The sequence below is a fragment of the Callorhinchus milii genome, unplaced genomic scaffold, assembly GCF_018977255.1.
Source record: "Callorhinchus milii isolate IMCB2004 unplaced genomic scaffold, IMCB_Cmil_1.0 Scaffold1, whole genome shotgun sequence".
Classification (NCBI taxonomy): domain Eukaryota; kingdom Metazoa; phylum Chordata; class Chondrichthyes; order Chimaeriformes; family Callorhinchidae; genus Callorhinchus; species Callorhinchus milii.
The window spans coordinates 35,546,945-35,569,104 of record NW_024704742.1 but is presented as its reverse complement, the minus strand read 5'-3'; the positions used below and the strand labels follow the sequence as shown (position 1 = coordinate 35,569,104).

The 22,160-nt window shown below is 41.7% G+C and overlaps 1 protein-coding gene across 1 annotated transcript in view; it reads left to right on the top strand.

Moving 5' to 3' along the window:
* antxr2a (ANTXR cell adhesion molecule 2a) overlaps positions 1–22,160 on the top strand; it is a 112,995-nt gene that overhangs the window by 9,494 nt on the left and 81,341 nt on the right. Inside the window, exons 5-10 of the mRNA XM_042340101.1 lie at positions 1,171–1,278; positions 2,781–2,849; positions 7,768–7,848; positions 11,113–11,173; positions 14,110–14,208; positions 15,636–15,705. Of these exons, the coding sequence (XP_042196035.1) occupies positions 1,171–1,278; positions 2,781–2,849; positions 7,768–7,848; positions 11,113–11,173; positions 14,110–14,208; positions 15,636–15,705 (488 nt within the window). The remainder of the gene's footprint in view (positions 1–1,170; positions 1,279–2,780; positions 2,850–7,767; positions 7,849–11,112; positions 11,174–14,109; positions 14,209–15,635; positions 15,706–22,160) is intronic.

Sequence of the window (22,160 nt, the reverse complement as noted above, 5' to 3'; positions counted from 1 at the left end):
TTACCTCCAAGATCGATAACATCCGCCTGGCTGCCTCTTCCTTCTACCCATGTACCCACACCCCTCCCCCATTCCTTTTCCATCACCCATGGCTCCAACCACAGACCCCAATCTACACTCCTTTTCTCCAATCTCTCCTTCCTCCCTCTCATCTTCCATCACCCGGATGAAACACACCATCTACTGCCTCAACCCCCTCCCCACCCAACTGCTGGTCGCTCAACTCCCCCTCCTCTGCCCACTACTAGCAGACGCCATAAATCAGTACCTCTCCTCAGGCTCAATCCCACTCTTTCTCAAAACAGCTATCATCGCTCCCCTCCTTAAAGAAACTACTCTTGATCCCTCCAACCTTGCGCACTACCATCCCATTTCAAACTTGCCCTTCTTGGGCACTGTCCTAGAATGCGTTGTTGCAAGCCAACTTTACTGACACCTTGCCCTCCACTCCTTACTCAAACCCCTCCAGTCCGGTTTCTGCCCAGTCCAAAGCACAGAGACAGTGCATGTCAAAGTAACAAATGACGTCCTCTCTCTGTGACCAGGGGTCCCTTTGCCTCTTTGTCCACCACTTCTAAGCACTCTGAGGCACTGTTGGGTGTGAAGAATGCTATATACATGCAAGTTGTTGTATAATGCTGTGTGCATATTGGCTGCCTTTGCCTAAATACGCAGTTGCTGCATTTTACAGTAGATCTTTTAAAGTACTTTTAGACATAATGGACAATTTTAAGAAAGACACCAAGAAATATTAATTTTTCAGGGGGTAATTAATGACTGGAACAGGTTATCAGCGAGAATGGTTGAGGACAGGTCACTGAATTTATTTCAAAAACAGCTCCACCTTCCCAGCTCAGGTGCTCAGCTATCAGCGTAAAGTGCCTTGAAATGTCCCCCTCCGTCATGAAAGGTGCTATATAAATTGTATCCTGGTGTTATAGGAAGATAGTTGGGTGGGTGTTTTGGAAGGATGGAATCTCATGGGTTAAAGGGCCTTCTTTATCTGAACCTCTCTTATAATCTTGTTAGTGTTGGTCAGAACATCGTGATCAGCTCTCTTGCCAACATAGGGCGCAGCACCACTTCCCAACACTGCTCACGTTAAGCTTTGTGAAGTGCTTTGAGATGTCCTCCTGATAAAGAATGAGATTCAATTATTCTATTTCTTAGGCCTCTGAACAAATCAATCAGGAAAATGGTTTGAAGACTGCAAGTGTCATTATTGTTCTCACTGATGGCAAGTTAGTTGAAATGCTGCTGCCCTACGCTTTGAAAGCAGTAAGTACAATACTTCCACATTGTTGTCACATCATTCAAGTTTTTTTAGAGTTAAACACCAACTTCAGTCTGGACACTGTCTGGATGGAGCTTGCTAAGTAGGGGCAAAGCGCATTATAGTCATGCTCATCCCTCTTCAAGGTCAGTAAGGTCCTAAAGCAGGTCAAACATGTGGCTTACAAGACCTGTGTACAGACAATCCTCTTTTATGATTCCAAGCTCATGGGGATGCAGCAGAGGTGTTTCTTCCAGTCCATTTGCAAAGTCCAGGATCAAGCAGTGAGGTAGATTTTTGGTAAACCCAGGAAGTGGCTGCAGGGAGGGAGGGCCCTGGCCTATACACATTCATACATCCAGCGTTTGGACTCCACCTTGATGGGCTTCCAGAGAGGCAAACAGCTGCTGCTTAAACTCTGCACCTCCAACTGGTGGAACCATTGCTCAGTGGGAAGGGTCACGTGGCCGAATTGTGGATAGGAAGAGAGTGGCAATGCTTTCACGCATTTCATGCTTAGATGCGTTGCCCACCAGGAAGCTCGCAGGGAGTTCCCTGTACCTACCATTCACCTAGTGAGGCTCACACCCGTGCTTGTCAGATGTTGAACGACCAATTGTTGACTATCCTCTTTGGTGGGAGGTAACTGGGGTCTTTTTGGAGATGATCTGGTTCCAAGATGACATGTTTGGCAACTGAATGTTGGAAAAGAGCCAGCCCTCTGTGGTAGTCTGGGTAGTCCGGTTCCTGAGCCAGGCGGGTCCACAATATTCCAGGGCACTGCTGATGATAGCACTGCCAGCCTGGCTCATCAGCAGGACCTGGAAGGGAAGACCAGTCACTGGGGGCAGGGAGTCATCTGGCTCAGCTGCTGTTAACCCTGCAAGCCTGGACAAACAGAAAAGCTTGCCACTCAGTGATATGAATGGAAATTTAGCCGATTAGACTCCAGAAGTACCCCAACATACACTCTGGGGTTCCCAAGCCTTGGTTCTTGCCAACCTGTGCCTAATATTTTCAGGAATTGGATAAGCAGGATGCGTCCTTCCAGGGAGAGGGTGCTCCTTCCATTCCAACAATCTATCTCTGGAATTTCCATGTGTAGGTGGGATGCATGGAATTCTCGGTTTGGCTTGGAAACTTTTAAGCATGGTGATGGGGTTCCACACGTATCAGATACTCGGCTGACCAAAAAAAAGTTTGGGACTAGTTTTCCATTACAGTAGAACACTATGCACTCTGATTATCCACACTTTCCCTTATCCATATTGGGCTTGGATGCTAAAGTGAACTTGGTGCGTTTCTCATCAAAAAAAAACAGTTAGGTCGATGTGTGAAGTTCTGCGGAATGCAATTTACTTGCTCAGTGTAACTGAACTGGCAGAGCAAAGATAAACGCATTGTATGGTTAGAGACTGAGTCACTGTGAAAAAGAGAGAGACATGAAAGTCCCAAAGTTTTTTTTAAAAAAAGGAATTGAGTTAACTTATTTAGAATTTTATTACAGGCTACAAAAGCCAGAAATCTCGGAGCAAAAATCTTTTGTGTTGGAGTCAAAGACTTTGAAACTGAACAGGTAAGACTTCAGAATGAATCATTGATTAACTTGTAGTCTCTGGTTGATAGCAAAGCTCCAGCGAGTGATCAAACAGCCTTTGGGAAGAAGAGCAAGGTAAGTTTGAAATGATTAGTTTGATATCTTTATACCAGCAGAGAACCCACTAAACTCGTTAATTTCAAGGGGGGAAGGGAACCAGGATGTAGCATCAGAGAGGATAAACAAGTTATACACATCTCACCAGTTGTGGCCAAGCTCCACTAGCTCCCAATCACCAAACGGATCGACTTCAAGATCCTCACACTTGCATTCAAATCCCTTCACTCTCTGGCACCTCCCTACCTCCGACATCCTCACTCCCCAATCCACCACCCAGCACCTCCGCACAACTGGCACTGGCCTCCGCCACATCATCAGAGGTCACGCTTTCAGCCACTATATCCCGAAACTCTGGAACATTCCACCTCAAGCCCTCCTCCTTGCCCCATCTCCCCCTTTTCAAGTTCCGCCTGAAAACCTTTCTCTTCAACTGTGCTTACGACCACATCCCCCGCCCCCAGCTTGGAGTCAGGCTCTGCCACTGTTAAGCACTCTGAGGCACTACCCTGCATGGAGGGTGCTATATAAGTGCAAGTTGTTGATTTTGTTGTTGTTGCATAGAGGACTGGGAGAGACAAACAATGCAATAAAGAGTAGTCTGTAAAAAGGAGGGATTAGATGGGGGGAAAAATTCAGAGCAGACTAAGTAGATCTTGGAGTGCATGTGTGTAAATGCAGGGAGCATGACAAATAAGATTGGTGAGCTGCAGGCTCAAGTTGCCACAAGGGGTTATGATGTAGTGACAATAATGGAGATGTGGCTCAAACAAGGGCAGGAATGGGAGCTGAAATCCTGGCTACAATGTATTCAGTATGTGTCCAGCCCAATGAGGAAGGAAGCAGTGCTAGATCTTATGAATGAAGTGGGGCACATGGAGCAGGTCTTAGTGGGAGAGCATCTGGAGAACAGTGATCAGAACATCATTAGGGTTACAGTATTTATTGAAAGGGAAAAGGAACAATCAAAGGTGAAGATACTCAACTGGAAGAGGGCTAATTTCAGTGAAATGAAAAGGGATCTAGCCAAGGTGGACTGCAAAGAAAGATTAGTAGGTAAAACGGCTAATGAGCAATGGGAAGCCTTCAAGGAGGAGATAGTTCGAGGACAGAACAAATACATTCCCACGAAGGTAAAACTCCCTGTATGACAAAGGAAATTGGGATTAAAATAAAACAGAAAAAGAAAGCTTATGATAAATGTCAGGTCCAAAATACAGAAGATAATCAAACAGAATATAGAAAGTACAGAGAAGAATTAAAAAAGGAAATAAGAGGGGCAAAGAGATTGTATGAAAAAGATTAGCGGGTAACATAAAAGGGACCCCTAAAGTATTTTATAAGTGTGTAAAGAATAAAAGGTTAGTCAAAGGTAGGATGGGGCTGATTAGTGACCAAAGAAGAAATCTTCTTGAGGCAGAGGGCATGGCTAATGTAGAGAAACAGGATAAAACAACAACGAGATTCCATTTATAGAGCGCCTTTCACGTCGGGAGGACGTCCCGACAGTCTGTCAGGACAGCAGTGGTCCTGGAGTTGAGGGTGGAGGCAGAAAGATAAAGTTGGGTGTCATCTGCATACATATGGAAGTTGACCTCATGTCTGCGGATGATGTCATCAGGAGGGAGCATGTAGATATTAAAGAGGAGAGGGCCAAGGACAGAGCCCTGGGGGACGCCAGACGTGACAGTGTGGGGACTGGAGGAGAAACCGTTAGAGGCAACGAAGTGGAGACGGTGAGAGAGATAGGAATCGAACCAGGCAAGGGCAGGTCCGTGAAGATTTAGTAAAGCGGAGAGGCGATGTATGAGGATGGTGTGGTCGACAGTGACGAAGGCGACAGAGAGGTTGAGGAGGACAAGGAGGCAGAGGGAGCCCTGATCACAGATGTTCAAAATGTCATTAGTGACTTTGACCAGGACTGTTTCCATGCTGTGGGCAGCGCGGAATCCGGATTGGAGAGGTTCAAAGAGGGAATGGCCAGAGAGAAAGGAGCGGAGCTGGGATGTGACGACTCGTTCCAGGATCTTGGAGAGGAATGGAAGGTTAGAGATGGGGCAGTAGCTGGAGAGGAGGGATGGATCCAGGGAAGGTTTTTTCAGGATGGGGGTAATGACAGCTGTTTTTAGGGGGGTGGGAACTGAACCGGTGGACAAGGAGAGGTTGATGACATCGGACAGGAAGGTGGAGGAACAGGTGGATAAAGCTGTTTTTTTAAAAAAAAAGGGATACTCGGCTTTATAAATAGGGTTATAGAATACAAAAGTAAGAAGGTTATGATGAACCTTTATAAAACACTGATTAGGTCTCAGCTAGAGTACTGTGTTCAGTTCTGGGTACCACACTTTAGAGAGGATGTCAAGGCATTGGAGAGAGTGCAAAGGAGATTTACCAGGATGTTACAAGAGTAAGGGACTTCAGTTATGAGGAGAGGCTAGAGAAGCTAGGATTATATTCCTTGGGAGCAGAGAAGGTTTCAGGGAGATTTAATAGAGGTGTTCAAAATTATGAGGGGATTTGATAGGGTGAACAAGGAGAAACTGAAACTGTTTCCACTGGCAGTTGGGTCGGTAACCAGAAGATACACATTTAAAATAGTTGGCAACAGAACCATAGGGGAGGTGAGGAGAAATTTTTTCACACAGCGAGTTGTTTGGATCTGGAATGCATTGCCTGAAAGGGTGGTGGAAGCTGATTTGATAACAACTTTTAAGATAGAAGTAGACAATTATTTGGCGAGGACAAGTTTCAGGGCTTTGGGGAGAGAGCGGGGGAGTGGGATTGATTTGGATAGTTCTTTTCAAAGAGCTGGCATGCACCCGATGGGCTAAATGGCTTCCTTCTGTACTGTAGGGTTCTATGATCCTATGGAACCTTTCACCAAGACTAGTAGATAGTTGGAATTAGCTATCTTTGTATGTAACAAGCAAAACAAGAGAAAAGTTATAGGGTTTTTTCCCCAGTTAATCTATTAAGGACTTTAATAATTTAGAACTTGTTCTCAAAGTCTGCAATAATGTCCCTCTGTCTTGCCCCCCCCCCCCCCCCCCTTGCCTTCTTCAAGACCCATTTCAAGACTCTCCTCTTTGGTCATCTTCCCACCACCACCTTCTTGACCTTTTGACTCCAGCCCATAGCTCGGGTGCAAAACCTTGACTGTCCAGTGCCTTGAAATTACCTCTCGAAGTGAAAGTCGCCATATAAATTCAATTTGTTGTAGTTTTATGATGCAACATATTTTGAGTATTTCCTCATATTGTAAACATCAGTATATCATGTTCACAACATGGCTATAACATGAAACCAAATAATGAAAGTCCCTAAAATAATGTAAAGGGCACATCTCAAGACCCTCCTGTTCGACTGCGCCTTCAGCCATCCTCCTACCCCTACCTCCAACATTCACGATTCCATCCCCTGCTCGGGTCCAAATCCCCAACTGCAGCAGCTTGGGATGTTCTCCCGAAGTGAAAGGCGCTAAACAAATGTAATTTGTTGTTGTAGAATGCTTGCCAGATTTTGTTGGTAAAATGTCCTCTGACCAACTGATTTGTTGGACTGAAGTGCTATAAAATCCCGCTCATTACTTGCATAACAGTTTTAACTTCTATTTGAGATTGGCTGGCCAGTGAATTACACTACTGTAAAATATAAGGCCTCAGGTTTACAAACTAATTTTTCACAATGTGCAGTAGTTCATTTGTTTTATTGCTGTTTGTGGGGCATTGTTGTGTAAATTAGCTGCCATATTTGTCTACAAACTACACAGTGACATTTTGTGAAGTACTTTAAGATGTGCTCCCAATGTGAATGGCATTTTATCAAATGGAAGGATTATTTTTAGTTATTAAAACTGAAGTATGGAATCGTATTTTGAGCATGAATAATAATTAAAAATGAATGTATTCACCCAAATAAATGTGTTTTGGGATACCATGTTATTAATTAATGGATATAATACATTATTGCCTTTAATGTTTTGTTCAGATAATTTCTCCCCTTCATTTTAACTGCCTATTCTCTTTTAGTCATTTACTACTAAAACCTCCATTGATGCCTTCATGACCTTGAGGATAGATTTCTTTCCACTGTCTCCTTGGCTCCAGCCTCAATTAATCCCAACTGATCTAAATCCTCTGTCTCCACTCTTCTGTTTTCAGGACTGCAGCTCATTCTTCATTACATCTGTACCACAATTGGTACTGCCCCACACCCGCCTCTAAAATTGTCTTCCAATAATTTTGTTCTTGTTTCTTCTTTCACTGCCTTCAACCCATTCTCTCTGTTTGGTGGTCTCTATTATAATTGTTAATTGCTTGAAAACATTTTACTGGAAGACACAATATTAAGTACAGTTATTGGCTAGCCTAGCATGATTGTCTGCTTGTTTTCAGATCTGTACTTTACTGACTAAATCTCTCAAACATCTCTTAAGAGTGCACTACTTTATCTCAATGAGCTTGATGTTCTGAAATTTGTAATGATAAAGAATAAATTCCTCAACTCTTCGTGCAACTTTATCTTTGTGGCTTCCTGAAGTTCTAAGATGATGTTACTAGTTATATATGTTTGTAATGACAATATTTTAAATTCTAAACTATGGCATGCCATTGTTTACAATAGCCATTTAAGATTATTGTAATATTGTGTGCAATATAAAAAGTGGCACAACATCCACATTATATTCTAATGAATAGTATTTTGATTTTTTTTGTCAACAGACCTACAGCAAATTGACTAAAATGTTGCAAATTACTAAAGACTGAAAGTAATTATAAACTTATGAGTTCAGTTTGGATTTGAATTGTAACATTTACAATATTTTTGTATTTCAAAAAAGCTGGAACAAATTGCTGATTCATCGCATTATGTTTTCCCTGTTACTGGAGGATTTCATGCTTTAAAAGGAATAATTGATTTGGTGAGTTCCATTTGAAAATGTATTTCATGTGCTTTAGCAGTTCCTTTTATGGTTTAATCATTGAAGACAACCCTTGGCACAGCAATAAGTCATAGAGACTCGAAGGCCATGGATTTGAATGTGGTGTGAGTTGGTGATCCTAGCAGGGGTAGCAGTTGGAGTTCTACAGTTGGCCTCAGTGTCCCTAAGTTAGGGATATGACAATCAGCCACATAATTCACGATTCCTGATTATTATTCAGCCTTCTGCTATAAGTGTGGATGGAATGGGAGGACAATACTTGGCTTGACTGTTATGCTCCCACAGTTGAATAGTCTGCCAACACTCACTGAATCACACAAAGAATTAGGCAAGGTACTATATGGGTGAGGAGCACCCATGTAACAGAAGGAAATGCCTTCTGGCGAGGAGAAAATTGACAGAAAAAAATATATAATTTAGTTTATTATTGCAAACAAGGGTATTGATGGAAGAGGTTCTCAGTGCTTGGGAATTGTGAAACCAGTGTGAAGCTGAGTCACAGCAATTTTGAATGTCCTACATTTGACCTCTTGTTGATGCCATGAGTTGGTCTTAACTGAAAAGACGATAAGAGCACTATAGTTGTTGAAGGTTGGGTGAGGACAGGGCAGTAATAAATTTGAATGTGATTTCCCTTCCCGTTCCCTAGAGATTAGAAAGATATCTCCGATATGTCTCACTGTGTTCCAGCTTGAGTTAGCTCTTTCAATAAAACACAAAACAGAATTTAGAAAAAACCCTGAAGATCACTGCAGTGTAAAACGTTCTCACATTGTAACACATAGACTCAAGGGCAGGTTTCTCAAGAACACTAATCAAATGGTTTGTATTGAATAAAGCCAAAGCGACAATTTTAATGTTACATCAATAAGTTACATATAACAGCGACTTATAGCTCAGAGTGTGGTGGAGCTCTTTTACCTACTCTGGGAGAGAATGGTGGAATTAGTGAGCGCTAGAATCAATGTTGACGGACAATCTCCTTTTTGTCACAGCCTTCTTACTGCATCTCCATCGCTCTCCTATTGTAGCTTACCCTTCTTTCACTAAAATACTCTTTTAGTCACGCTTACTCTCTCACAAATGTCCTTAGCATCTGCGCTATTGTTACTTAACTTTACACTGATCATTCTTTATCACAGCATGAGTCGCCCATGCACCTTGTGACCCATTTTAGTTGTGGTCAACACTGGTGGTTTATTTCATTACTTGCACCCAGTCTTTTACTGGCCTATCTGGAAGGATGCCGAGTTCTAATCTGATTCTTTAGTTGTTTGTTCAATCTGCTGCTGTCTCCACTCAATCTACTTGCTTGGGTCAGCACATATTTCCCTTCCTATGTCGGCCCTCGTTTGGGATCTGAGGACAGGCTTCTGCTTGGTTGTAGGAATCTTAGTTTAGAAGATATTTAAGTGTTTTTATCATTGCAGCAGAATGAGAAAGATATAAAGCCAACAGCAGATAATTCCTAGGAATGTTCCACAACATTCATTGCCACAATAATTTAACTGTCTTGTGGAATGTGGAACAACATGTGGTTAGTAACCACTTTGTTATTCATCCAAATTGATCATATTTAGGTGTGGTATTAATCATATTTGTTTTGAAAATTTGAATACATCTTTTTAAGGCCAGTTTCAAAGGGACTACTTGGAAAGTTACAACACCATTCTGCACCAGACTGTGCCAGTATTTACATTCCATGTGAGCTCCTCATCCCCTTTCCCATATGCTTCTATTCCCTTCTCCCTCATGCACTGTGTCCTTATAAATACATTCTACTTTCCAATCACAGCTCTTGGCAATAAGTTCCACACCCTTGAATAAGAGATTACAATTCTTTATTTAACACTTCTCTGCAATCTTGTTGCATTAACCATTTATTTATTCATGATCTGTATAAAATACAGTACAAAATTATGACAATGATTGTGGAGTGAGCTGAATGAAAAAAGACACTCTTATTTATATTCGTGTAATCCTGAATGATGCTTGCTCTTGATAATTCTCGCTTCTTTCCTGCTACTTTTTGATATTGTATTCCTCAGTTAAAATTGCTTACAAAATACACCTTCATTAGACATCACAGTAAATGTAGCACTTGAGACATGTGAAAGGTGTGATATTAAATGCAAGGATTACTATCAAGTTAGCAACAGGAAAATATCTGTGTCCATAAAATGATACATGTAATACAAACTCATCAATATTTAATCAGACAATTTTTGCCAATTCAATTGAAACGTGTGATGTTTCGTAATGAGATGCTTGTGGTAACTATCATAAGGTTGGGAAAGGATGAGTCCCTTAACTCTTGCTTGTGTTAACCATCAATCAGATGCAGATGATTGTTTCTTCCAAGGCTGACACTCTGCTGACATCTTACTTAATAATGGCTGGTTTGCCATTATTGGGGCAACAATTTAAAAAAGCACAAATGGAAACAATTTAGTCTGTTTTCTGATCTGTGGTGTAGAAATGTGCTTTAGGCTCAAAAATAGATGGCTTATCTAGGGACTTCTCACCATTTTGGTGCAACTTTAGCACAGAAATTCAAGCAAATTTCCAGTTTAGAACTCAGGGTAAAACGTTTAAAATGTAATCAGCATTTTAATGCCGTAGATCAGGAAACTGATGAGATAAGGTTTTCCCCACACTCCCTTTATGTATGCCTCAATAATGGCATATCAGAGGGAGTATGACAGTTAATATCTGAACATGGCAGTGGAATGGCAATTGCAGGAAGCTGTGGTTTTGGCTACACTGAACCTTGTTAAGATGTCAATGCATGCCTGCAATAGGAAATATTTAATAATGCAAATGCGTTGTGAAATATCACAAATATAAACTGTTTATCTCAAAAATATTTTAACTTCTTGTTTTTGAATATGGTTGTGCTAATAACAATCTGTCTAGAACTCTAGAAGTGGCTATTGGGTAAAAGAGAGATAGCAAGTTTAGTTCAGTATTTTTAAAATGTTTGGTCTGATCAGAGGGAGCTTTATCTTAGCGAGAGCCAATTGATGTAAATAAAATGAAAAAAATTGTTTCATCCCCCACCCCCCCTTCTCCCAGAACTCATGAAAGAGTTACTCTTCCTTCTCCCCCTCATGAGCAGTAGTGTTTGTATTTAGATCATTATTTATAATCCTCAGTGCTGAAGCATGTGCCTTGACTAGTTTAAAGTGTATAACCATTGCCTTCATATTCACTAAATTCATTTTTTCCTAATATTTATATTAGATTTTAAAGAAATCCTGCACTGAAATTTTGACAGTGGAGCCTTCTAGCGTATGTGCTGGAGGTAAGTAAACATGTTTAAACACTGTACTGCGAAGAGATTAAAATTGATCTTTTGAAATAAGTTTGTTGGTTGAACTTGTTTAACTTGTTGATATGTTTGGTTTGATGTAAAAGAATATTTACATCTTTTACATGGAAGCCAACAAGAACTCCAAAATCCTATTCTCCACTTTCTCTGTGCGTCTCCTCAAGCACCCTCAATCATCACATCTAACACCAAGTGTGAAGAGGTCATGGACGTCCTTATTGCTAAAATGACAACATCCACCTGGCAGCTTCATCCCTCTGCCCCGTATTACCTACCACCACCCCTTTCTGTCTCCCACCGTGCCCTCAGCTCCTACCATGGCCCCCATCCTACATTCATTTGCCCCCATCTACTTTCTGCCTCTCATCCACCATCACCACAAAGAAATCCACCACCTGCTGCCTCGTCCCTCTCCCTACCTAACTGCTGATCACCCAGCTCCCCCTCTTCTGTCCACTGCTGGTGGACACTATTAACCAGTCTCTCCCCTCAGGGTCAGTCCCACTCCCCCTCAAAATTGTGGTTATCAACCCCCTTCTTAAAAAAAACCCACCCTCAATCTCTCCAACCTCAGCCACTACTGCCCTGTCTCAAACCTGCCCTTCCTTGCCAAAGGTCTGGAACATGTTGTTGCCAACCAACTTTGCGCACACCTCTTCCTCCAATCCCTACTCAATCCTCTTCAGTCCGGTTTCCGCCCTGCCCACAGTACAGCTAACTCGTGAAAGTCGCAAACGATATCCTCTATCTGTGACCAGGGCTCCCTCTGCCACCTTGTCCTCCTGGATCTCTCTGCCCCATTCGACACAGTCGATTACACCCTCCTCCTCTACTGCCTTTCCTCCTTCATCTACCTCAGTGGGACCCCATTCGCTTGGTTCGAGTCCTACCTTACAAACCACCAGCACTACGTTTTTGCAAATGGCTTTTCTTCTCGCTTCCAGCTGGTCACCTGCGAGGTACCCCAAGGATCCATCCTTGGCCCCCTTCTCTTCCTAACTATACGCTCAGAATTCACATGTTGCTTGTTTTAATCTGTTGCCTTATGTGTAGTATAAAGAGAATATCCAGTGCTGAATTGCAGAAATGCAATCTGTAGCCTGACCATAACTAGCTAACAAGCTATCATGGTAGCACTCTTACAGGATATTTTTATATTGAATCCTCACTACATATTACAAGATCGCAAGTTTGGTTTGGTTGAAGATGGTTCAGCTCATCTGATCTCATCCCTCCAGAATACACACCTTAAACTTACAAGATATCCTCTGTATCTCCATCAGAAAGAAATTCATGTTGTCCAGAACCTTTAGCAATATGAAATCTGTAGTTAATGTTCTTAATTCATTCAAAGATACCGTGCTTATAAGAGGGAACCCTGGTCACACTGAGAGACAACATATTTTATATATTTGACGAGCTCCATCTCTGTTCTATGAGCAGGGTGAAAACTGGACTGGAGGGAGCGGTGACTGGAGGGAGAGGTGTAATCAAAGTTGTTTAGTAACATGTATTCCAAGATTTTAGAAGTGAAGAGCAAGTTTGCAATTGTTTGCAAAGTTATAAAGTCAAGTGTATTTTTGAGAAGGGAGAATGATGACTGGTACTTTTAAGGGGCAGTGGGATGGAGCCTGAAGCTATGCAGAGGAAGAGGAGGTAGCCAAGCTGATGTTTTTTGTCTATCTTTGAGATGAAGAAGCCCACTTCTCATTTGTCATTTGAGGTGAAGATCGAGGGTGCTTGAGGGAGCTAGCAAAGGTGTAATGAGTTATGAAAACAGAAGCTTGGGTTTAATTGTGGCCTCAGGGATGACCTGCAAATAGAATACAGTTTTGGCTTATGTGAGGGAGAGGCGGTAGGTTTGAAGATGCTTGAGCCACATGAGTTCACAAGTAAACCGTGAAGCTGGTTTTGTGCCATTTCTTTTCAAGACTGGTTATCTCTAGCTTGTTTAATCTTTGCTCATTCTTTTAACAGTGGGGATCATCCTTGTTGCTCTTCTCCACGCTATCTCTCGGCCCCCCCCTCATATTGTGACTAGAACTGTGTAATTTCTGTGATCTTAGTTTAACTAATTTGTCAATATAGCGCAGCAACCTATTTGCCTTGTTTATTTGTAAACAGTTCAATAGCAATATTCCTTTCTTTGTCAGCCTCAGATGATTACAAGTTATTTTCAGCTGAATCTGCCTTTGGGCCTGTTTCACATGTCATTCTACTTGAAATTCAGTTTATGTCCACCTTAGATGGCTGGCCTTTGAGTCTGTTTCCTGATTACTGACTGTGCTGTAACAATATTAAATTACATTTAAATGCACAAAATAAGAATCGTGTTGCAAGATGTTATAAAAATGTTAAGTTATAAAATACTTGACCTTACATTCTGTAAGATACTGTATTCTGTAAGATACATTGTATGATACTGTATGAAGTAAGAAAACACATCAGAATATGTAAAGATCTGGCTGGCAGTAGACTACAGTATCTACAACACTGTTTTTCATATCACTGATGTTATTACCTAATGGTGCACTTGCTGGTCTATGTTTCTGTAAGGATACTTGCTTTTATCTGTTTTATTTTTCAGATGAAGCGATTTTATTCTCTGCAGGGCATGTTAAATGGATCTAGACTTTATCATGTGGGGATATTAATGAACAGACCACCATAACTTACAACCTGTTGTAGCCAGAAAAGTGGTATTTGTAATATTAATATTAAGTAATATTGTAATGTTACAAATGTCTAATATTTATAAAGGGCTTTTCAGTATGGAGATGCTTTTCACTTTGAATTTGAATACAGGGGCTTTGTTTTTCCACAGTATCAGCTGAAATGTGCTGTTATGCTCTTTGATGCAGTAAATTCAAACCCAGTTGCATTCTAAATTGATATGCATGTACTTACAGAACAATTTGAAATCATGCTCAGGGGAAACGGCTTCAAGTTAGGCCACAGCCAGGCTCAAATCCTATGCAGCTACCACATAAATGCTTCAAAAACTATCAGTAAGTATGGCAGCTAATCTATGCTTGGTTTAATTGTATGATGATAATAATAATAATCTTTACAAACATCCAATATTGAAACATGTTGAAGCGCTTCACAGAAATTACTATGTATTTATTGTTGAATGCTACAGCCAATTTGTGCTCAGCAATCCAATACAAATTTAGATTTATATCGTGCCTTTCATTTTGAGAGGACGTCCCAGTGTACTGAACAGTCTGAGCATCGGGGCCCTGGGTGTGGGGAAAGATGGCTGAAATTGTGGTCCAAAGAAGAAGTCTTAAGGCTGACCTTTGAGGGAAGGGGCAAATCAAAAGGTATCCAGGATGAAGTTTCAAAGGGTGAGGCCGGATACACTGAAAGCCTGACTACTTATGATAGGGTGATGGACAACAATTTGAACAACAATGCAGATGGGAAGAACAATAAAAATATTTATTAAAAAAAATTGCTAGAAATCTTATACTTGGCTCAATTGGTTCTGCCTCTGAGTCAGTCCAAGCTGACATCCCAATGCAGTACTGGTGAAACATCGCATTGCTGGAGGCACCGATTTCAGAAATGTTAGAGTAAGATCCCACTTGTCAGTTTAGGTGGATGTTAAAAATCCCATAGCACAATGTGAAAAGAGAAGTGCCAAGAATCCTCCAGATAAAATGGTCATTCACTTCATGGTTGTTTGTGGGATATTCCTGTGTGCAAAATTGGCTGTTGCGTTTGCCAACAAAATATACAGTCACTAACTTTACAGTGTTTTAACATGTTGACCAAGAAGCTCAACAGGTGAGGGTCCAATCTTGTTCAGGACTGTTTGGAGAAAAAGATACAGAACTTCCTCTAGAGGAGTTTGGTAAAATCATTGAAGCAGTTTTCCAGCCTGGGATACACCAAGTCATAGCAATAGAGGTTCAAAAGTACAAGACATTTCAAACATATATTCTGATTTCAGCATGCACAGAATAAGGTGATTTGCATTCAGCGAGCTCTGTATATTGCACGCATTGTGAAAACAATTCTTTGAATAATTTTTGATGTATTATTATGCCAGACTTAATGAAAAATCAATATTTACTATAGTGTACAGGACACTAGCATTCTAATACTATAATTTATGAAGAATAGCGTTTTTTGTCTTTACCTTTTTATCTGCGGAACTACATAAAATACAGATAATTTTGTGGGTATGTGAAATCTTCAAATTTCTTTCTGTCCCACACACCCAGATGGATTTTGTTGGACTTCAAATTGTAGGGGTTAATGTTCTGGGGTATATGTGCAATAAATGTTAATCTGTGCCATTCTTCTTTCAAAAATTTAATGCCTTTTTTTATAAAAAGCTGAAATCTAATACCTTTAAAAATAAGTTTATTCTCCAATTTGTTAAACAATTCAGTATAAGGAACTCATGCAACGACTCATTTTCCAGATGAGAGACCAAGCCATGTGACGGATAATTACCTACTGTGCCCAGCACCCGTGCTGCAGGAAGTGGGGCAGTAAGTACACTAGCACAAGTCTGTAATTATAAATAACTGGATATTTGATAGGATGTTATTGAATCTTAAGATTTGCTTCATATTGCACTGTTTACAGTTTTATCATTAATAGTTTTCTGTCACATGGCTTTCTTGCATCTGAATAAGTATTTGTTTGCGGCAAAATGATTTTGAGTGAAACATTTTGTCGCCCACAGTTTATTGGCTTACGCCTCAGGTTCTAGCAGTGCTGCATTCTTCGAGGCCTCATGACACACTAAACTGAAATTCAGAATTGCTGATGGCCTCGTGAGTAAAGGACCAGGCCATACAGACCAGAAAATTGCAAAGTTGAATTTCCTGACATTCTGAGGCTTGGTTCTATGGTTCTCTGCACAGTTGCCTATTTTCCTATAGAATCGCACTGAGCAGATGGAAAAAAGAATTGGGAGGAGAAAAGTGGCAGGGACGGCCTTCCCCTTTCCCCCCACACTGTCTCATCTGCATGTTCTGGTGCTTTATGAAGTCACTTTCAAGGGCCATGTTCCTTCACCTCCACCGCATCATCTCCTCCCTCACATCCAACATCACTGAAACACTCAAACATGCTTTTGTCATATCCTGCTTGAATTTGTCAATTCACTTCTCACTGGTGTCCCTAGCTTCACCATTCACAAGCTGCAGCACAACCATAACTTCCAACACTTGAATCCTTGCCTGCACCCCATCACTCCAAACCTCACCAGGCTCCTCTGGCTCCCTGGCTCCCAGTGGATTGATTTTAAAGTCCTTACCATCATCTGCAAAACCATCCACTCTCCGGCACCCTGTTATCTCTCTGATCTCCTCCGACACTATTCCTTTGCCTGATCCCTCTACTCACTAACTCAGGCTAGTTGTGCATTCCCCCATCCTCTCCGGGAAACCGTTGATGGCTGAGTCTTCAGTTCCTATGCTCCCTAAACCTATGGAAATCTTTATCTACCACTCCATCCTACCTCTCTGAACATGCTTATTTCCCCCTCCCCTCAATCCTTGCTTGGTATCCAACAAGAAAAGTGCTCTAAGATGTTACCCTGCACGATGGGTGCTCTATTGTCGTTTAGTTGATATGTTAAAGGTTCCATGACACTGTTTTGAAAAAACAGGGTTTCCTGGGCAATATTTGCTCTTTCTCCAAATTTTTCTTTTGAAAAAAAACATTATTTATTTCATTGCTGTTTGTGGAAGTTCCTGCATCCAGACAAGCCGTCACATTAATCTATTTAACAACAGCCTCTGACTTAAAAATAGCTAAATTCTGAAGTGCTCTTAAAACATTTCAGCATAATTGGACTCAAAATTAAATATCAAATCCAAGTATTGAATCCAGTGAAATGAGCATAAGTTACAAATATTTGTCAATCTATGATTTTATGTAGTTTACTCTTTTTTAAAAAAAAATGATTCCTTCCTTTTTGTTTGCATGGGTCAAAATTATGCAATTGTTCCATATAAATGCCGCCCAATTATTTTGTCTTTCGCATGTGCGGTGAAGAGGGTAGCACTGAATAATGATTGTGCCCCGCTATAGCACTATCTGGAATTTTATGCACCTAAATGACCATGTAATAAGTAACAGGCTTCCAATGCAGTTTCTTCTTTAAAAAATTAATATAACCCAGGGACCTTGGGTAGCTGGCCTAACTGATAGCTTAGGTAGTTGAGCACTTCACAACCAAAAATATCAAGTCAAGTTCCTTAATCTTGCTTTCATTCTATATCAAATAATTTTCTTTTCTCAACCAAGGTACTAAATTCAATGTTATTTTGACAAAAATATATTTCACTTGTCCAGTTAGGGGGATAGTTTCTCAAGAGAAAAGCTACCAGGACATGAATTTATTGAGTTAAAAGGCTATTTTTGTGTTCTGTCATTGTGTGCAAAATATATTTGTGTTGAAAGATTAGTTAGCACTGTATCACCTTCTTTCAAATTATTGAAATGTTGCACCCCCACCGACCCGCTACAAAAAAAATTAAGTTGTTTTCATTGCAGTTCTCTTTATGTATAAAAATAATGTGAGTATTGCATGTGCACAATAGGTGCTTGATCTTTTCTCATGAAAGTCTATTTCAAATCAAAGCATGACTGCAATTGTTCAGCCCAAGAGTTACACGTCTTGGTAATCTGCTTCTATTCTGTGTATTGTAATAACCAAAATTATCTACTGTTTAAGCTCTGGTGTGTCTTTACCCATGTGACAGACAAAATTCACTATAAAATAACAAACCTTCTCAAAATCTCCAAGAATGGAAAGTTTAAATTAACAGCACGAAATGATTTCTACAAAAATGGCTCACTTGTAGCTTTCGTTTACAACTACAGTTGACTTCAAAAAATAATTGACTGGGATATTTTTATTGAATTAGTGGAACAGAATCACATTGCAATGTGACTTTGTTGCTCTTGTGTTACTTGGTATTTGTTATTTGGTAGGTCTGTCCCTTGGGGGGAAAAAAATATTCAACAGGTTTAAGCATCTTGGGATGTCCTCCCAATGAGAAAAGCACTATAAAAAGCACTAAATTTGTATTGTATCCCTGAAATGTTAGCTGGCTTATCAATTTAACATTCCATTCTTTCGTTGGCACTGATGGAAAAGTAAATACTGCAACTTCAAATTGTCTTGTTGATGACCGTTATGAAGAACACATTTTTCATATTCTTAAGTTATTATATGACATAAGAATTGGGCGCAGTCAGAGACTGATGTCATGAGAAAAAAATGCTCCCGAATTTGACCCTGCTGGCTGCTGGTAACACAGAAAGATTTAAAGGACTATTACTAATAGGCAAGTCCAACAGTTAGGCCATATTATTTCCCCATGTTTGGAGCCATGATATGTCTTGCATCCTTGATGGATCTGACTGTTCTAAAGGACTCCTGGAAGCTTTCTATCGCTGTTGTTCCAGTAATAATGGCAAGCAATTTAGAGGTCATTTTCAGCAACAGCGCACTGCAAAATATGTCACAAATGACATTCTCTCTATCTGTGACCAGGGCTCCCTATGCCTCCTTGTCCTCCTGGATCTCTCTGCCGCATTCGACACAGTCGAACAAGCTGTCCTCCTCCATCAGGTCTCCTCCCTCACCTACTTAGTGGGACCGCACTCGCACGATTCGAGTCCTGCTTAACCAACTGATTTCTTTTCAGCAAATGGTGTCTCCTCCGCCCCTCCCTGTGGGGTACCCCAGGGCTCCATCCTTGGCCCTCTTCTTTTCCTTATCTATATGCTCTCTCTGGGCCATGTCATCTGCAGACATGGGGTAAACTTCCACATGTAAGCGGATGACACACAAATTTACTTTGCCTCCTCCAGTACCAACTCCAGGTCCGCCAATGTTCTATCAGCTTGTCTGGCAGACATCAAGGCCTGGATGAGTGTAAGCTTCCTGCAGCTGAATGTGGACATGACTGAAGCCATACTCCTTGGCTCCTGTCAATGTCTTCACTCTCAACTGTCCTTCCTCCCTCACATCTGGTCCCTGAGAAGGACCACCTTCTTCCACCTACGCCACATTGCCCACCTCTGACAGTACATTACTCCAAATACAGTCAAAACCCTTGTGCATGTGTTTGTCTTCTCCCACTTGGATTACTCCAACGCACTCCTCGCCGGTCTCCCCAGCTCAACTATTCATAAGATCCAGCTCATTCAAAACACTGTCGCTCGCGTACTGACCTGGACCAAACTCTGTACCCACATCTCATTCATTCTGGCCAGGCTCCATGGGCTCCCCACCGCCAAACACATCAACTGCAAGATCCTCACACTCGTGTTCAAATCCCTTCACTCCCTGGCACCTCCCTACCTCTCCGACCCCCTCATTCCCCAATCCACCACCCGCTGCTTCCGCTCGACTGGCACCAGCCTCCTACTCGTCCCTTGCACCCTCCGCCTCACCATCGGAGGTCATGCCTTCGGACATTATGCCTCAAAACTCTGGAACACCCTCCCTCCATCCCTCCGCCTTGCCCGCTCTCTCCCCTCTTTCAAGCCCCACCTGAAAACTTTCTTCTTTGACCGCGCTTACGGCCACCTCGCCCCTCCACCCCCCCCAGCTCAGAGTTAGGCTATTGTTAAGCACTCAGAGAAGTTACTCTACGTGGAGGGTGCAATATAAGTGCAAGTTGTTGTTGTTCTTGCATCTCAGCAATATGGAGTGCATTGCTTCACCTACAGTGATAGATGGTGCTATAAACTTTCTATGATCTCAGTCCTCCATAGGTGCAGATCATCCAGAACTCTGCAGCCCATGTTCTCTCCCACACTAGGCTCTATGACCCTATCACCCACATCCTCGCCCAACTCCACTGGCTTCCCATCACACAGAGGATACAGTTCAAGATCCTGGTCCTCACCTTCAAAGCCCTCCATGGTCTTGCTCCTCCCCACCTCTGTGACCTCCTAACCCCCTACTATCCTGTTTTCTCCCTCCCCTCGGCAGGCTCTGGCCTGCTTCAAGTCCCCTGCTTCACTCACCCCACTATTGACTGGCAGGCCTTCTGCCACTCTGCCCTCACCATCTGGAACTCCATCCCGCAGTCCTTCCACCTCGCCCCCTCCCTTGCCACCTTCAAGACCCATCTCAAGACCCTCCTCTTCAACCATGCTTTCGACCTCTCTGCTTCTCCACCCTCCCCAACCCCCAGCTCGGGTCCATAACTGTGTCTGTCCAGCGCCTTGGGATGTCTTCCCAACGTGAAAGGTGCTTTACAAAAGTAATGTTGTTATGATTCTAAAATGATAGTGAAATGCAGTGCTACAGCAGCGAATTTCAGATTTGTGCTACATAGATTTTAGGTGTAGGATCGGATAGTTCATTTACGCTCTTCAAACGTGCAGTTCTACTATTACTACTACAATTCGACTATTATAATGGTGTGGTTTACTGTGTCCACATACAGATGGGTATACTGTGTACCTGTGCTGTACTGGAAATGCGATACACTTCCATTTCTAGCACTTGCATGTGCTTTGTACAGGAAGCTTCGCTGATGTCACTTTATGATATTCATGCCAAGTTGAAAATAACAACAACAACTTGCATTTATATAGCACCTGCCACTCTGGTCAGCGTCTCAGAGCGTTTAACGATGGCCAAAACGAGCGAGGGGTAGGGGGAAGGTGACCATAGGTGCGGTCAAAGAGGAAGGTCTTCAGGCGTGACCTGAAGATGGGGAAGGAGGGGACAAGGCAAAGAGGTTGAGGGAGGATGTTCCAAAGTTTTGGGGTGTAGTGGCTGAAGGCACGGCTGCCAATGGTGAAGAGGAGGATTCGGGAAACATGGAGGAGGCTGGACCCAGTAGAGCGAAGGTCACGGGTAGTGCTGTGGGGAGATAGGAGGTTAGGGATATAGGGAGTTGCCAAGGAATGGAGGGATTTAAACACTAGAGTGAGGATCTTGAAGTTGATCCGCTTTGTGACAGGGAGCCAGTGGAGTTCGGCAAGGACTGGAGTAATCGGGGTAGTAAGTTTGGTGCAGTAGAGAATGCGGTCGGCGGAGTTTCGAATGAGCTGAATTTTGTGAATAGTGGAGGAGGGGAGACCAGCGAGGAGGGTGTTAGAGTAGTCCAGCCGAGAGGTGACAAAGGCATGGACAAGGGTTTCGGCAACTTCTGGGGTGAGGTATTGTTGGAAGTGTAGGAAAAATTGTCGGAAAACCCTGGAAGAGCTGACTGGTAGCCATTTTTTTTTTGCACATTTCCTTTTTTCGGTTTATAACTGGGTCAGGTATCTAATAACAAAACGTGCATCCTTCACGAGGATAGATTCTAAAATGGAACAGTTGCATTTGAACAGGTGGATAACAACTGGGAAAAAATATGTACTCTTTCCAAACCATTTTATGAAATAACCTTTTATTATGTTTATAATATTTTTACAAAACTGACTTGTTTGTACTGTAATTTACTGAATTCGCAGTTGGCTGAACGTGAAATCTATTAAATAATTAGTTGGTATTTACTCTTAAGTAAGCATCTGCTGTTGAAGCGAGTGAGGATTTCAGAAGGATGCGCGACAGCTGTAGTTAGCACTTTCACTGTCTGCCGTATTAAATAATTAACAATACACTGTCGAATGTCTACTGAGATAGCACAAAGCCACCTGCATACATTCTGAACAGTACTATGAAAATCTATTGGTCTGAAATGCTGTAGCTTATTCCAGTTATTTAACTCTAAGACAATAAAGTAGACTCATGCAATAAAAATAAGTGACTGAGTTCAATTTGGTTCTATTCAATATTGCCCTAAGCCCTGCCTAGAAAATGTTCTTAAATTCCACAAACCAACCATTCTGTGCCCAATACAGGAGTGGGGATCTTTTCAAAGTTCTAGATCCAGAAAAATAATTTATATACTGACAAATAAAACCATGTAAGTGTACAATTATAATTTATAACCTCTGGTGTTGTAAGTAACTCTTT